Below are 15171 nucleotides of genomic sequence, written 5' to 3'. Positions count from 1 at the left end.
CACAATCAACGATCTGCCGAGAAACTACAGTACAGGAAGGATTGTCCTTTTGTTCGTTTCAGGACTGTTCACTAGGAGTAGTTTATCGTCCATAGAGATTGAAACTAACGGCACTTCCCGAACCATCCGAACCACTTGTCAAACCCCGGTGCGGCTCGGGTGGCTGGTCCCTGCATTTTAATGTACTGTTGGGATCCTTCTCCGTGGTTCCGCGGCCGCTACAACCACCATAGTATTGACCAATGCATCTGGATCAGTTGGTCGATAATGACCCTGTACCGGTGAAAGTATGCATGGCACCGAACTCTTACTATCTCATGTTCCAATCACCCATTCCCTGTTTCTAGTAGGGGTAGGCAGGGCAAGGGAAGTGGCACGGGCATTGTCCTGCCGACACTGCAAGGGTAAATATACATGACTCGGTTGCTGTAGCTCCTTAGGACGGTGTGGGATTGTAATTCCGCAAGCCACTGCGCCGGGTACCAGGATACTTGTCCTAGTATAATTTGGCATTGTAGCCATTAGTCGTGAAGCGGCCAGCATGCGACCTCTCATTATACCGCGGTTGGTCACTAGTCAGACCACTGGGCAAATTTTCTGTAGAGGCTCACATGCATACAGTACAGGACCATCAAAAGCAGGACTTTCAAGGGTGCTGGAGTGCCGGCCGGAAAAGCGGCAGTGTTGGCTACAGTCTAACGCACGTCCTATGGTATGGCGTCGCCGATGCATCCCTGGGGAACGAGTCATGCCTACTACATACGGTAGCTCACGGCCAAGTAGCCTGATAGAACTACAGTAGTGTTAACTATCCAAATACAAGTCAGTTCACAAGTTACAACAAGCGAAAACTCGGCATCGCTACTGTATTTTGATCACATTGCGCATCTCCTGCATCAGGGCAAAGGACGGCACCGAGTCATGTTTCCATTTCCCGGTCGCCTCGTTCGGATAGCATCGGGAGGATCCTTTTTAAGGGTGTCGACTCCGTTGACCGTACTCCGTCCGTACTAGTGACACCATGGAGGATCCCTCAGACACTGTAAGATAACGATAGATAGCCTTGCGGTTATCCCTGGATCCCGAACGGAAAGCCCTGAACAGTGTTCCGAACAACTACAGTAATCTCAGCATAGTATTCACTGATTGACCATCCGTAATCTTGCTGACCACTAACATCAAGTCAGCCAGGCTGACTCGAGTGACCTCGTTTCATCTTTAAACGAGTGACAAAACAGGTCCGTCGGTGGTTGCCCTTTTCAGCATTGATCCGTTCTTCTAAGCGAAGATAGGAAGATGGTCATCATACTAACTTATGGTGGTGAAAATCCGGGAGAATACCCGTGCGACCTTTTCATGCCTGGCGATCCTACCTGCCAGCAATAGATTCAAGGAGAGAAGTATACTGTGTATTGCCGCCTCCCAAGACCGGGGGCTCTCAAGACAATATGTACTTGTTTGGGGGCCAAAATGTACTCAAAGTACCCTCGTAGCAGTAGCGAGTGCTGTGACAATTCTCCGTGGGCATCCAGCCCATGCTCCCGCTTTTGCACCCATGGCTGAAATCAGCATATGTGCACCACCGAGTGCAACTTAGAACTTGTAGAAAAGGAGAGGCGCTGCATCATAATGAGAGGGCAAATTCAGGGCCCGTAGCATCGATCGAGTCATCTGAATACCGTCCAGCGCCATTGCTTGAAAATTCAAGGCTATTAAAACCGATATATGCAAATCCGTCGCTCATAAAATTCCACGTCTGTCAAAGTCGCTATTGTCCAAAAGACAAGCCAAAGGGGGTATCAGGTGCGGTCCTGTTGGTCCTGGTGCTGGTGTTGGTCTGCGAGCAGACTTCAGTCTCATGAGGAGAAACACTGCGTGATGATGTTCGTGCCGAGGAGGGGAGGGAAAGACGCCAAGTTGTCGCGAACCATGGCCCCATCTCTCCAGACCCGGCAGTTATGTGGGTAAGAGTAACTTGTATGTGCTGCATCGTCTCAGCTTGGAGACTGAGTGCAGTGCTCGTTCGAGTGATCAGCCGTCAACTCGCACTGGCCAACGATTTCGTGAAAAATCCAACAGTAGATTCCCGTGCTTCTCAGCCAGCTCTCGATCCAACCCATCATGCTTGCCATTGTCCCTTGAGTCTGACCTAAACCGTCGCATCTGGATGTTCTTACGCGTGCGGGTTGTCTGGTCATGCTTGGAATCTGGCGCCCATGTGTAGGTGAAAGACCTCCTCACCATCGTTGGCGATCTCAGCACTTCAAGGTCTTCGGGACTGTGACTTTCGTCTGGAGTGAGCTCGGGAATAGGCTCGTCGGATAGCTTTCGTTTGCGATTATGTGGGGTGGCCGGATTGATCAATGCGTCCACGCTCATAGGAAATCTCGCGGTCTTGGTTGGTGGTGTTGATCTCGATAGAATAGGCGAGGTCGCCCTGGAGAGGTCGAAGGTCTCGAGCGACCGTACCTCCTCAGAAGGGTATGACGATAATCGGAAGTCTGCCAAATCTTCGTGGTAAGACGAGGCGGGACGACACGTTTCGTCTGACTGATAATAGGTGAAATGGTGACAGATGGACTGTAAAGCACCCTCAATCCGGGAGGGGTGCTCAGCCACGAAGAAACCATTTCCTATGCCCAGCTGCGATATAGCAAACCGTCGTTCCTGGGCCGACTCCAGCATGGGAGAATCCAGAACTCGATGCAGCTGTGTCGGACCCCGTTCAACATAGAAGAAGAGATTGTGTTCGCTCAAAATATCCTGTTCGATTGGATGATCTGAGTGGGGATGCCTGTAGAATGTGTGAGTGCTTGATCGGCCAGGAGAATGACCATCATATTCGAGAGCGACTGACCTGGAGGCAATTCTGTCCCACGGAATCATGACTCAACGCTGGGGGTCAAACTGTGCAGGAGACTCATTGGGGAATGAACACTGTCGACTTGCTGATTGAATGGTCAACCATATATTGGGGTTCAAGCTGACATTTTGTAGTTTCTAGGCCGACGTTGTAGAGTGGTCAAATCGATCCGACCATAGTCTTGGATATCTAGTTTGGGCAGGGGCCGTCCTCTGAAGCGGTGATATGCCTGTCAGCCTTACTAGGACCCAGACTTGACCAGTGCTGGTGCGAGCAATTTGCAGCAAAGAGCTCCGTCTGGAAGGGGCTGACACCGGACTTTTGGGTAGCTTCGACTGTCGAGCCTGTGCATCGACAGTTGAAACTTGTTTCCGTAGTCTCCAAGAGTTCCTATGTTGTGCGTGACAACAAACGAAAACGAGGAGAGGTCGAATGTAAGGTGGGAATGACGAGACGGAAATGTCGGGTGGAAGAGAAGCCGGACGTGGATTGTGGAACCAGCTTAGACGGAACGAGGAATTGACATATGCGCGTGGCAGGAGAGACCCGAATATGGTGAAGGTCTTAATTGATGACAGATGTCGAGCTCGGTTGATTTTCAAGTTGACGTGAAACAGAAGGGATTGAAGGGTTTGTTGACACAACTTTAGGATGATCGCTGGGGGACGGCCGAAGTTATGGCGGGATCAATGGCGTAGGAAGCGAGTGTGAGAGAGACACACTTGGCAAGCAGACAGCAAGAACGAGGGACCATTGAAGCTAGCAGGGGAGCTGTTGTGCTGTTTCGTTTCCTGCAGCTGACAGACAGAAAAGACAGGGAAGTCTTGACGGCGTAGGTTAAGGGGGAAAGAGCAGTAACTATCGTTTCGGCGGCGCTTAAACTGACAAGGGAAAAGGATTGGTACGTTGACTGAATGAAGCCTCCATGTTGTCACTTGTCAGAATGAAAACGGCTCGGGGGAAAAGGGACTGTCGATTTGACATTTGGCAGCCTGGCTAGTTCGGTAGCGGCGTGGAAAGTCACCCTTGGCTCCAAAATGGCGACCTGCAGCAAAGTGGCATCTTGGTGGTGTACGGAGTACGCTGGTTGATTTGACTTGCCGGACCAAGTTGACGGTCATTTTGTACGAGAACAGGGGCCATGACCATTGTGGATGGTACATTAGGCCGGATAGCAGATGGCGATAGGCGATTGGGATCATGACCAGCAAGCAAGTGAGATGTGCCTAGGGTGGTTTTTTTCAGATCAGCGTAAGAGAAGAAAGAAGAAGGGTTGCATCTCGTCTAGACGACAACGAGTTTAGTGGGAACTGCAGGGTGTTCGTTCACCTTGGTGCTTTTTGTCTTAGGGTCCACGTACTGTACAGGTGTTGCTGCATGGCTTTTTATGGGGATGCCACTATTCCAGCCGCCTGCTCCAACCCGTGCCAGCTCCAAAAATTGTGTTGTGGTCGCCAGGATCCATGATGATTCGAAGCGGCACAAGCGGCTGCATACCAACTGCAACAGGTATAGCTGGTAATCCTGTCTTTGGGATCCGTCCAAACCTGCCAGAGTGATGTCCATGAAGTGGAGGATTGACTTTATTCCCAAAGGACGCGAGGTTCTGGCAGTGTCGATCAAAGTACAAGCATGGCCTCGTACTCGTAGTGAACGACTTTAGCAATCGCGTGGCCTGACAGCTGCCAGGTGTTGATCAACGAAGACCACGACTCCACGAGATCCACGGGTGGTGTGGTAACGAAATGAACGCCTCCAAGATTGCTAGTGTGCCGGAATCTCAGCAACCATAGCCGTGTTCAGGTCATGGTTGGAGTTGAGGACTTTTGCAATATCACCTTAATCAGTAGTCGGATGGACGATCATGGCATGGAGAGTTGTCGTACCTCGTAACTTAGTCGCTTGAAGATTTGTTCGAGACACGATTGACGCGAGAGTGAGAGGCCTCCAAGGGGCCAGGCTGGCGAACCTGGCTTGCTCTCGTCCGTGAAAGGGAGGTGGTGCTCGTCTAACAACAGCGGCGTTATGCTCCCTTGAGTTTAGGTGGCACCCTAAAGATTCCCACAGCGGAGCGCAAAGAGGCACGAGCCTTGAACTTTAGCGTAAATTTTGTGCCCCAGGATTCATTGGCACGGGGAAGTATCTTAGCGAGCACAGCAGCAATCCATAAGCGGAGAATATCCTGCAGGGAAGGCGAGGACAGGCCGCGGTTGATGCCATGCCACCCATGTCCCTTTCCCTTTGGATCATGATTCATCGATGGCGCACCGCAACGAATGATGAGGAATTAGTATAGTAAAAGCACATTGCCACTAACGTTAGTGTGCGGGAGATGATTCCTCCTTTTCAACATTGCTCGACGAAGTCGATGCTTACCACAATTTCTTTCTAGAGCAGCCGGGGTGCCTCGATCACGATCATGCAGGACACTGCAGTATGCTGCAGGACAAACTTTGGCTGACGTGGTAGAAAACTAGTATGTGCTGCATCTCAAATTTTTGCGAATGGGAAGCCTACACCACACTGGTCAGTTGCTGGCTTTCTAGCAGATGCTGCAAGCCACACTTTGTATGCAACAGTCTGTACCTGGGCACGTCTCCGACTGGCTCGTATAAGTCTCGGTTTTCTTTTTGTCTCTTTTGCTAGCCTCGTCCTGTTTTAGTGTCGTTGAGATTATTTGGAAATATGACAGGTTCAACTTCATTTCACCATTGCAGGCAACAGCATGCTCCTTTCCAGTTCGAGAATGTTTCTGCACAATAGTCAATGAATCCATGTCTCTGTGCCGTCTCTGTCCGGTCCATGCCCTGCAATCTGCAAGCCATGGTGAGTGCAACGGACGGACCCCTTATGACTTTGGAAACAATCCCTTGGGACAAAATGAGCGCAGTCCGTGCCATGTACTGCTCATCGACGGGCCAGGAACTTTCCTCCTATGGTAAGTTCCACGGGCATACTTTTTGATGATTCCGGTTTGGCAGCTGTCCTTGTTTCATCGACTGAACGTCACCCGGGAGAATGCCACTAGGAAAGTAGTGTTGGTAGCACAAAGCCGTTGGAGCCTGCGGAATGCAACGCCTGCCTACCGTGACAGTTGGCGCATCCCTCGCGTGCATTCTGCCTTCTTTCGTGGCCGTCATTTACGACCTCGTACTTGGGGCCGCATGCAGCCTGACGACTCGCACAAGGTCCCAGGTCGTTGTTCAAGGCGGAGTCGTTACAATGAGTAGCTGCGGGTAGACACTTGAGTTGCATGACCATACCGCTTCCCCGGGTACCCTGAGCCTCGTGAGGCTCATCAGGTCTAGAGTGTCATTCTCGGCATCGTTGCGTCCAAGGATTCTAAAATGTCCAAGACAGATTTCTGAGGGTGAAAATGTATACTCTGAAAAGTGCGACATCTACTCGCTTCATGTTTTTCGCTCTGGTACTTATGGCATGAAATTCGTGTGGTGTCACCATGGAACATGAAGAGTGTGAACATGAAAGAGATGGTACATATAAAGGAGCCTCATGTGCTAAACATTAACTTAGGTTGACGGGCGGGCGCGGGCGGCGCAGGTAAGGGCCGGCTAGGGGGCCGTGGGAGCTTGCCGCATGCTTATTCGAACCTTTACAGTTATGCCTAAGCCAGCGAGTCTCGTTCCACCAAAAACACCATACTCGGTGATTCATCTCCAATGTCATGGCACACGCCGACACAATGCAAACCCTCCAGCGTACAGTCTGGCAGGGTCGAATACCTCTGGAAATCCGATTAGCAGCCTCAGAATGCCGAACCTTTGACGGAGCCGATCCGTATCTGGTCAGTGACCGTGTTCCGCCTACTGATGCCAATATGTCCATGGATATGGCAGACCCCATTCACATTCGCCAGTCGTTGACTAGAATGAACAGATTGCTTTTCCAAGACTCTCATATCTCCCTCTGTTGTTGCCACGGTTGCACGCCTTCTTCTACGAATCACTGATCGCCGAACCCGAGTCGATCTCGCCATATGCGGGATATTTCACCTACGACAATGTACCTTTAAAGTGGCATTTACCACTTGGCTTGCTTTACGACATCTATGTGTTGTCCACCCAGGACGCTGACCAGGACGACGTGGCTTCAGCATCCTCCTTACCCTTCAAGTTGACTCTGCACTTCGCGCCAGACCCCGACAGGCCTACGCTACTGGACGCAACTCCCGTTGTGCTACACGATTCCTTCATCAACTCGGTGAAAGAAGCCGACTTCTTGAGATCCGGAACAGCGAAGCCCATCATGTCTCTTTCAGCGCACGAGAGCAAGGCTCTCTGGACCTCGACTCAGGACAGTGATGTCGCAACCTTTTCCAAAATCCACGGCAGCCTTGTTCCCTCACCAGGTCAGATGCGCAATATTCCTCTACGTGTTTACCTACCCTCAACGCCGGACCAGAATCCGGATAAAGCTCAGATCAGAGTTCTACAGTCACAAATTGCAACTACAATAGTGGCTGTTGGTCAGACATCCCCAGCAGCACTACGAAGCGGCGGTGCCGGACAGCCGCAGACACTAGGGACTGCTTTACATCAGCTTATACCCAGTCTCTTTCCTTCTCGGAGGACTCCCATTCTCGCTACACCTTTGCTACATGGCGCACCAGTTCCTATGAATGCTCATCTGGAAGAGCTGGTTCGATGGGGTTGCTATGCGGATGGCTGGTTGTCGGTGGTGTTGGCCATGCGTGGATAGACACATACGATTGAGGTGAGGCTGCCTACGATGCCAGAGGGTTTGATTCATATACCACAATATCATCCTGGGTACGGAATACTCTGTATAGAAGAGTAAGACCTGCTGCGATAGTTGTACTGCAGCCCAACCCCATGCATGAGTGACAGATGGCGGGGCCAAGCCACATTCAACTTCGTCATCGTCGAACTTGACCAACCTCTCAGCCTTGAATAGCCGCCGACTTTCGCATTCAACATAAGCGCCCTTACTCACGCGTGGCAGACGACAGCAATGCCGTATTTACATGATTTATGATAATGATGTGCTGAGACTATTGCGCCGATTTGTACCCTGCCGTCATGTCCTAGCGAATCTTCACCGTCTATCCTGCGTATCCTCTCAACCAACATGCCTCCATATCCAGGCGAGGAAATATTGGCTACAGTGTGAGTACAACCGGCGCATACGACACCGTTCCTCGTCCAGTATCTCATGCAGTCTGTTGAACAGCTATACCGACCTCCACACGTACTTCGACACTCCTACACCGCGACCTTTCCTCCACCGCTTCGACAAGTCCTCATACTTCTACGTCTACTACAACTCCACGCGACAAACCAGCCGTATCGAGATTGCGCTGAACCCTGGCACACCAGATCAAGCAGCCTTCAACGGCTATCTCGATAATGTCAAGATCGAACAATCCCGTCACTTTCCCACGCGAGTCACATTGACCGTCGATGCGCACGGTCAACCGAGCGCGTCTCCTGCATCGGCCAGGACGTCCAAAGATCCAGATGAATGGCGGCTTGCCAGTGCTGACCCGCGGGACGCAGGCACAACGAAGTACAGAATCCATACGGTGGATTTCTACTTCTGGAACGAGGAGGACGCCCGACTGATCTTGACGATATGCAAAAAGTTGTTACAACCACACCAGGTGGAAAGCGACGAACCCGAAACATCGCATGCAACAGAGCCGGAACCGGAACCAGAACCACAACATCAACATGACGATTTGGCCAGCCCCGTCGTCCAGAACCTAGAGCACATGGCGATTTCCGACCCGGCATATCAAAAAGGAAGGCCTCAGCAGGCTGGCGCGTCTGTACACGACAGGACGACTCAACAACCGCCCCCTTCTCAGGCCCCAACCCCAGCTTATGCCGCGGCATCACCGTCTCCAGGTTCTTCCATTGCTGCAAACGTCGACAGGAAACCCTCAGCGCCAGCAGTTTCGACAGGGTACGCCCCACTAGCATATAACCCAGCAGCACCACCCGCTCCTGAACCCATCGCTCACCGAGAAGACACACCTCCTCCAGTAGACGCAGCAGACGGAACAGGTCTCACAAGCGCAGCGCGGCACGATGCCTACTCCCACCCTCAACAGCCGCATACCCCCTTTTCCGGTGTTCCCAGTCCACAGCCAACCCAGTACGGACAAAGCCACTACGGTTCTCCGCCGCCCTCGTTCGGCCCCAGCGCATCAGCAACACCTTCATTCGGCCCTCACGCATCTGCGACCCCCTCCTTCGGGCCCCAAGCATCTGTAACTCCCCAGCATTCATCCTACGGGATCCCGCCCTCAGCATCATCCCCTCTCCCTTCTTCTCACCGAACATCCGTCTCAGCCATGGGCGCGCCATCAAGCGCCACCAGCGCCCACAGCCACAATCACAACCACAGCACAGCAGCCCAGCACTATATCCCTCCCAACGCCGATCCGAACTCACATATCTTCGGCGGCCAGCAGCAAGTCGAAACTCCAGGCACGCAATTCTACAGCTCGATCAACGCCAATGGTCAACCCCACAAGCCCTTGCAGCACATACAGCCTCAATACCCGGACTATCTATCCGCCAAGTCGTCGCCGTCTCCGCCGGTCGGAGGATACGCGAATTATAACTATTCTCACGGGCATGGCGCGCAAGGGCAATCGCAAGGACCATCGCAGGGACAAGGTGCTGGGACGCCATATGATATCCATAATCAGGTCTATCGACCTACGGAAGAGGAGCACGCCAGCCATCACCACAAGAAGCCCTCGCGTTCATCTAGCTCGGCTAACCAGCCATCTGGCGTGGAGCGAATTGAAAAGGGGGTTGGGAAATTCTTCAAAAGGATTGAAAAGAAGATTGGATGAGCCATCATGAGCGTCAATTTCGATATGATATGACTGTTGGATACAGTGAGTTGTGAGTTTCAATCTTGGATATTAGCAAGCGTGCTCCATGTATTCAATGCTATCCTTGCCTGCTTTATGCTCAGTTACTCCCTATGCTGTGGTAGTGTCTGTCTGTTCTTTGTCTGCCGACGGCGGTGCCGCGCTCCTGGGCTCTGTCCATCCTGCTGCTCTCCAATAGTTCGAATCATCCCAACCATACGTTTCGAAGATTACCTTCGGTTGAACTTTCCATTCACAAACACGACACCGATGCTCGGGCGACAAGCTGCACCCCACGCTGCACGAACCAACATCGGCATCTGTATGTTCCAGCCACGCGAACTTTGCACTCCGGACCAAGTCCCAGTCGGGGTCGGTCATTGCGTCCAAAAAGTCCGTCGCGCTCCAATCATCCAATGTAACCCAGGGGGCACTGTGTCTGTTGAAGTCGAGCTTAGCGTACCTGCCGCATTGTGGGGTGCTGCTTTCCTGGACAAGTCGAAGAACCTGATCGACTTGAGGAAGTATCGGCAACAGATAACTTAGAAATTTTCCATGGAGTTCAACCTGGAAGCGGTCAGTCAGGCTACAGTGAACATCTAGTGAAATAAAGGTGTTGTGATGGGATGGATGGGCTTGGACGATCTGGAGGGAGGTGTGAAACGAAAATTCAGGGAGAGCATACCGTTTCCGAGCCGTTGAGAATCATACGAGTGTCCGGACCGCTGTGCATCGCGACTTGAGCGACGAGGGGATACCTTTCCAGTATAGTGTTGGTAGCAGTCCTGTCCGAGGGCGGTGGGAGCAGTGGGGGATGGCTGTCAGTTGGGATATCGTGGGAGCCATCGCTGACGCCTATCTAAGGCCGCTTGTGCTTTGGGAGAGGATCGCGGGAGTCGCTGTACCGGCGCTTGCCGTGTGATGACCGAAACATTGTTGCTTGTGTCTTGACTTAATATGTGAGAAAGGCTGCTTGGGTGTATGATGAGTGTGGAAGAGTGGTGTTGGGATGAGGTGGCAGAATGTCTTCAGATGAACGGTTGACTTTAATGGGCAGGAGCGTCGCTGCTTCCTCGATCACTGGCTGTCTGGCTGGCGAACGGCAGGTAAGGCCGACATAATGTAACTCCTGGTGCAGAAAGAGCTCGGATACGGCTGCAGTCAGGACAATCGTTGCTGCCGACATGGAAGACGCAAGACAAGGGCGACTGGTGATGGATTCGCCTACGAAAGACTATCTCAGCTATTGTACAGCAAGTTGACTTGTTCGCAACGCCAGCTCAATGGCTCCTGGCAACCACTCTGCACGGGACCAGATGATTCGGCGGCATAAGCACTGTAATAGCGCTTGTAATAGACGTTAACAATGTCCATGACTAGCGTATCTCCAGGTCCGAATAGCTCGAGACGGGCACTCAGGACCTGATCGGTCAGCCACCGGGCTTCTCCTCTTCTTCCCTGCATTCGTCTGATTTCACCCAAGCAAAGAAGCAAACGATGTTGTGCATTATGTCCGAAGTCCTCTCTCAGATGGATCGCAAGCGTGGCATGGATTTCGGCTTCGGCTTGATCAAGAGCACACAAATCGATGTGAGCACTGATCAGTGCTTCTTTCGTTATCAGTGATTTCCGAACAGATTTGTATCTGGAAGCAGCAGCAGCCTCTTCAGCTCTCTGTGCATAATGGAGGGTCATCTGATCGTTGAAATCCCAATAATAGATCCGTGCCAGACTCTCGTACAGCGACCAGGTCAGTGAGGTCCCGTTGCCAAATGAGGTGACGAAGAGGTCTTCTGCCACTTCCAATATTGCCTTCGTCCAAGGGCCAATCTCGTTGAAGTGCTGCGCAATTGTCCGGAATAGTATGGCTAGTGGAGACGAGCTCGAGTATGCTGCGGAAGTATGTTGCACGAGTTTCCACAGCAGCTTCCTGGACGCTTGTTTCACGGAAGGGTAACCTTGACGCTCGCCCCAGACGCAGTAGACAGCCATCTGCGCGACCACGGTCGTCAAAAAGAATGGGTTCATCTTGGATGCGATTTTGGGAAGCATCTCGTCAATTGCGAGCTCGTCCAATGCTGCCGTATAGGGTGTCACTCCAAAGGCTACCTTCAAGAGCCAACGGGATATCAATCCTCCAACTTCGGTGAATGCCTCGTGATCTTTGCGTTCGAGGTCGTGGCGTGCTTCCATACTGCTGTGAATATAGATTTTCGCCTGATGCAAGACCATCTGTGGAGGTTCGAGATGATTTAGGGTCATGAAAGGGGTTACATGAGGTGTGAAAACATATCCTCTAAGCCGTTCGTAAGGCTGTGGGTCATTATCGTCGTCCCCCTCGGAAGTCATCACGGGTTCTGCGTGAGACGTCGAAGGATCTCTGGCGGCAGGCGATGGTGATGGTGTCCAGTAAACGACACCTGGCGGCGTGGCTGCGACAAGCGACATAGCGTCAGGCTCTGATGATTTTCTTCTCCAGTACTTCCGCACATCATCGTTGGAGACAGCGTCGCCTCGGATGCTCAGCCTCGTGGCTTTGCCGAGAGTCTTGCGGTCTGCGATGACGCGGGATGCGAAAGCCATCTCTGGGTGCTAGGTATCAGGTCAGCATATTGTAGAGCGATGGGGAGGGGATGGACAAAGTGCTCACCTTCTTCTTCTTGTCCAAGCCCCAGGTGCAAATGCGCCTCTTATAGTGGACTTCTCTGAGACCAATCAGTAAAAGGACAAGCACCGAAGTAATGAACACGGTACTTCGCAAGGAAATCGTGCTCTGTTGCCAATATTTTCACGACATCCGAAAGCTTCTTGTCTTCTTCCTTGTACAGCCTCATGAAGACAGGTCGGATGGCCTCCCATTCTTGGCGGGTGTGTGGATGATTTCGACTGGGAGGCATGATGATTGTGATTGCTAAAGGTTGAGATATATAGACCAGGACGGGAGTGGAAAGGGAGGTGAATATATAGACCTAAAGGAAAGACGGAGATGCGTGAAGACATGTGGTGTCCCTTGCAAGGACAAATCATGGATAAACAAAAGTTGCCTGACTTTGACGGTGATTGGCGCCTTTCATTGGGCGTGCATGGTGGCTTGCAGAAGAGTAAGCGACCTTTGGGCGCAAAGAGAAGAGGAGGCACAGCCCCCAGATATTGCAAAAGTCGTTGCGTCGCTGGCGCTAATGCACCCTGCGAACTACCGAGCCATGAGCGTGGGTTGCAGCTATTGGTGGCTGGCATACCATAGATTGTGTGTGGACAGTCACCAATGCGTTGTTGAGCGCCTTGCAACCGTTTCGTAGCCAGCACGTACCATATTGGCCAATGTGAAGGCAAGTAGGATGAGCTAGAAGACATATTGATAGTAGACAATTTTGTCATCACCCGAGACTCGATCGGAATGTCGGACGAGATATGGGCTGCAGTGTTGCACACCAAGCAACAACGACTTTGGACCACCTCGATCACGGATTTGGAACACGCAGAAAGCAGTCCAGCTCAGCCTTACTCGAGGGTTTGCGTCCTTGTTAATCCCTACTCTCTTTTAGTGTTGCTATTCGATCGGCACGCGGGCCGGGCGATCATATCTTAAAGCATATCTTGAATGGAACTCCAAGGAGTTTTGGGTCGACAAACATCGACTGTCACGATGACTCCAGCCGACCGTGATATGGACATCATTTTCAGCCCCTTGCCTGAGATGGTCCGGCACTTTGTCAGCCGCGGACGGAATGGCTTACCGTCACGTGGCTCAGCCATTGCTCGGAACATGGCCGTCTGACAAGATAGCATGAAGCTCATCGCTGGTTGAGGCTCCGATTGGCTGTAAGCATCGTGAGGCTCCTTGTGCACAACATCCAATCACGGTATATCACTGCCATGAACATTTGCATCCAGACCAAATATAAATATGCAGGCTTCCATGAGCATGGAAACACCAGATGGGAGCATCAACACATGGTTGCATCATGGCTTCTTCGAGAACACCAGTCGACCGCTTCATTCAAGGAACCAATGCTGCCGACCTGCAAGCCATGCTGCTGCCTATGCTCCAGGAGCTGAAGTATTCGACGACGGGAAAAGCTTCGAAGGAGATGCACTCAGAATGTTTTGTGAGCGAGGCATCATCGGGCACAATGGTCGGATGAAGCTGGTGGAAAAGGTAGATCGAGATGATGGCAGGATCTTCCGACATGTCATGATGGAAGGGGACTTTGCAAGTGAGTTCGGCATTCATGACGCATTTGACCTGTTCCTTCTCGGCACAGTCAAGAATGACAAGGTCGAATACCTCGAAATGGGCGACGTTGATCCCAGGAAGCCGACCATGCGCACAGTCTATGCTGCCTCAGGAAACCCAACAGATCCGTTGTCGTCGATCCGTGTCCACAAACGCAATCTTCCCAAACCGCGGGAGGGATGGGTTCGTGTGAAGATGGAAGCAGTGGGACTGAACTTCCATGACATCTTCACCCTTCGCGGTATGGGGATCCATGAGATTCGGTACCCGATGATCCTGGGCAATGAAGGTGCAGGCGTGCTTGACGACGGCACCGAAGTCGCAATATATCCGAATCTTGGAGACCCGGACTTCAAAGGCGACGAGACAATTGATCGAAAGAGGCATGTCCTGGGAGAACTGGCGCAAGGCACCTTGGCAGAATATGTCATGATACCGAAGCGCAACGCTGTCCCGAGGCCGCAAGGTCTGGAAGCGAAGGATGCAGCTGTGATGGGAATCGCATGGCTCACAGCGTATCGGATGATGTTCAGAAAGGCAGACTTGCGGCCTGGTCAGACGGCACTGGTGCAAGGCTCCTCTGGCGGTATATGTTTTCATCGGATACTGAGATTATCCTTCTGACGTGGTGCAGGTGTGACTACAGCACTCATTCAACTAGGCTCAGCGGCTGGCTTCCGGATATGGGCCACGGGCAGGACGGAGAACAAGCGAGATCTAGCAAGACGACTTGGGGCTGAACGAACCTTTGAGCCTCTTGCAAAACCGCCCTACCTCGTGGACGCAGTGTTTGACACATCTGGAGCTGCCACGATCTCACACTCGCTGGCTTGTGTGAAGCCTGGCGGGATTGTCGTCTCTTGTGGTATTCATTCCGAGGGTGGGTCGACTGAAGTGAAAATCGACCTCTTGCATCTCTGTGCCAACCAGATCAGTTTGACCGGGGTGTATACTGGTACAAGAGAAGAATTTGTCGACCTGTTGAATTTCGTTGCGGCCAAGGGCATCAAGCCGCATATCGGCAAGGTGTTACCTCTTGAGAAGGCCGACGAAGGATTGAAGGATATCTGGACTGGTCAAACCGAAGGAAAGGTTATTATCACAATCTAAGCATGCTTGCACGTAGATAGAATAAGCCAAAGCTGTTGTGGTCTGATAGAAATCAGCAATTGGAGTCAGCGGGTGATGCCGCTGATGCCGACA

General features: G+C 52.0%; 5 protein-coding genes across 5 annotated transcripts; 3 read left to right on the top strand and 2 right to left on the bottom strand.

Moving 5' to 3' along the window:
• Positions 1–2031: 2031 nt before the first annotated feature.
• EDD37DRAFT_698674 (uncharacterized protein) lies at positions 2032–2886 on the bottom strand (the record flags this gene model as incomplete). The annotated part of the gene is made up of 1 exon (XM_062820183.1): positions 2032–2886. The coding sequence occupies one exon, from the start codon at positions 2884–2886 to the stop codon at positions 2032–2034; it is 855 nt and encodes a 284-aa protein (XP_062665276.1).
• A 3411-nt stretch (positions 2887–6297) lies between these two features.
• Positions 6298–7787, top strand: EDD37DRAFT_216382 (autophagy-like protein 5). The gene is made up of 3 exons (XM_062810347.1): positions 6298–6424; positions 6483–6668; positions 6761–7787. Exons 2-3 carry the CDS (start codon positions 6549–6551, stop codon positions 7580–7582), a joined length of 942 nt encoding a protein of 313 aa, XP_062665275.1. The 5' UTR covers positions 6298–6424; positions 6483–6548; the 3' UTR covers positions 7583–7787.
• A 1-nt stretch (position 7788) lies between these two features.
• Positions 7789–9776, top strand: EDD37DRAFT_216342 (uncharacterized protein). The gene is made up of 2 exons (XM_062810346.1): positions 7789–8010; positions 8075–9776. Exons 1-2 carry the CDS (start codon positions 7973–7975, stop codon positions 9708–9710), a joined length of 1674 nt encoding a protein of 557 aa, XP_062665274.1. The 5' UTR covers positions 7789–7972; the 3' UTR covers positions 9711–9776.
• Positions 9777–10541: 765 nt separating this feature from the next.
• On the bottom strand, positions 10542–12855 carry EDD37DRAFT_216300 (uncharacterized protein). Its single transcript, XM_062810345.1, has 3 exons — positions 12486–12855; positions 12382–12436; positions 10542–12323 (listed from the first exon to the last, which is right to left on the bottom strand). Exons 1-3 carry the CDS (start codon positions 12626–12628, stop codon positions 10971–10973), a joined length of 1551 nt encoding a protein of 516 aa, XP_062665273.1. The 5' UTR covers positions 12629–12855; the 3' UTR covers positions 10542–10970.
• Positions 12856–14055: 1200 nt separating this feature from the next.
• On the top strand, positions 14056–15078 carry EDD37DRAFT_660345 (uncharacterized protein; the record flags this gene model as incomplete). Its single annotated transcript, XM_062819099.1, has 2 exons — positions 14056–14554; positions 14603–15078. 2 exons carry the CDS (start codon positions 14056–14058, stop codon positions 15076–15078), a joined length of 975 nt encoding a protein of 324 aa, XP_062665272.1.
• Between the last annotated feature and the right edge of the window lie 93 nt (positions 15079–15171).

The sequence above is a fragment of the Exophiala viscosa genome (assembly GCF_022695815.1).
Source record: "Exophiala viscosa unplaced genomic scaffold EDD37scaffold_18, whole genome shotgun sequence".
NCBI lineage: Eukaryota > Fungi > Ascomycota > Eurotiomycetes > Chaetothyriales > Herpotrichiellaceae > Exophiala > Exophiala viscosa.
Note: the sequence above shows the minus strand (reverse complement) of the source record. Positions and strands in the feature narration are given on the sequence as shown.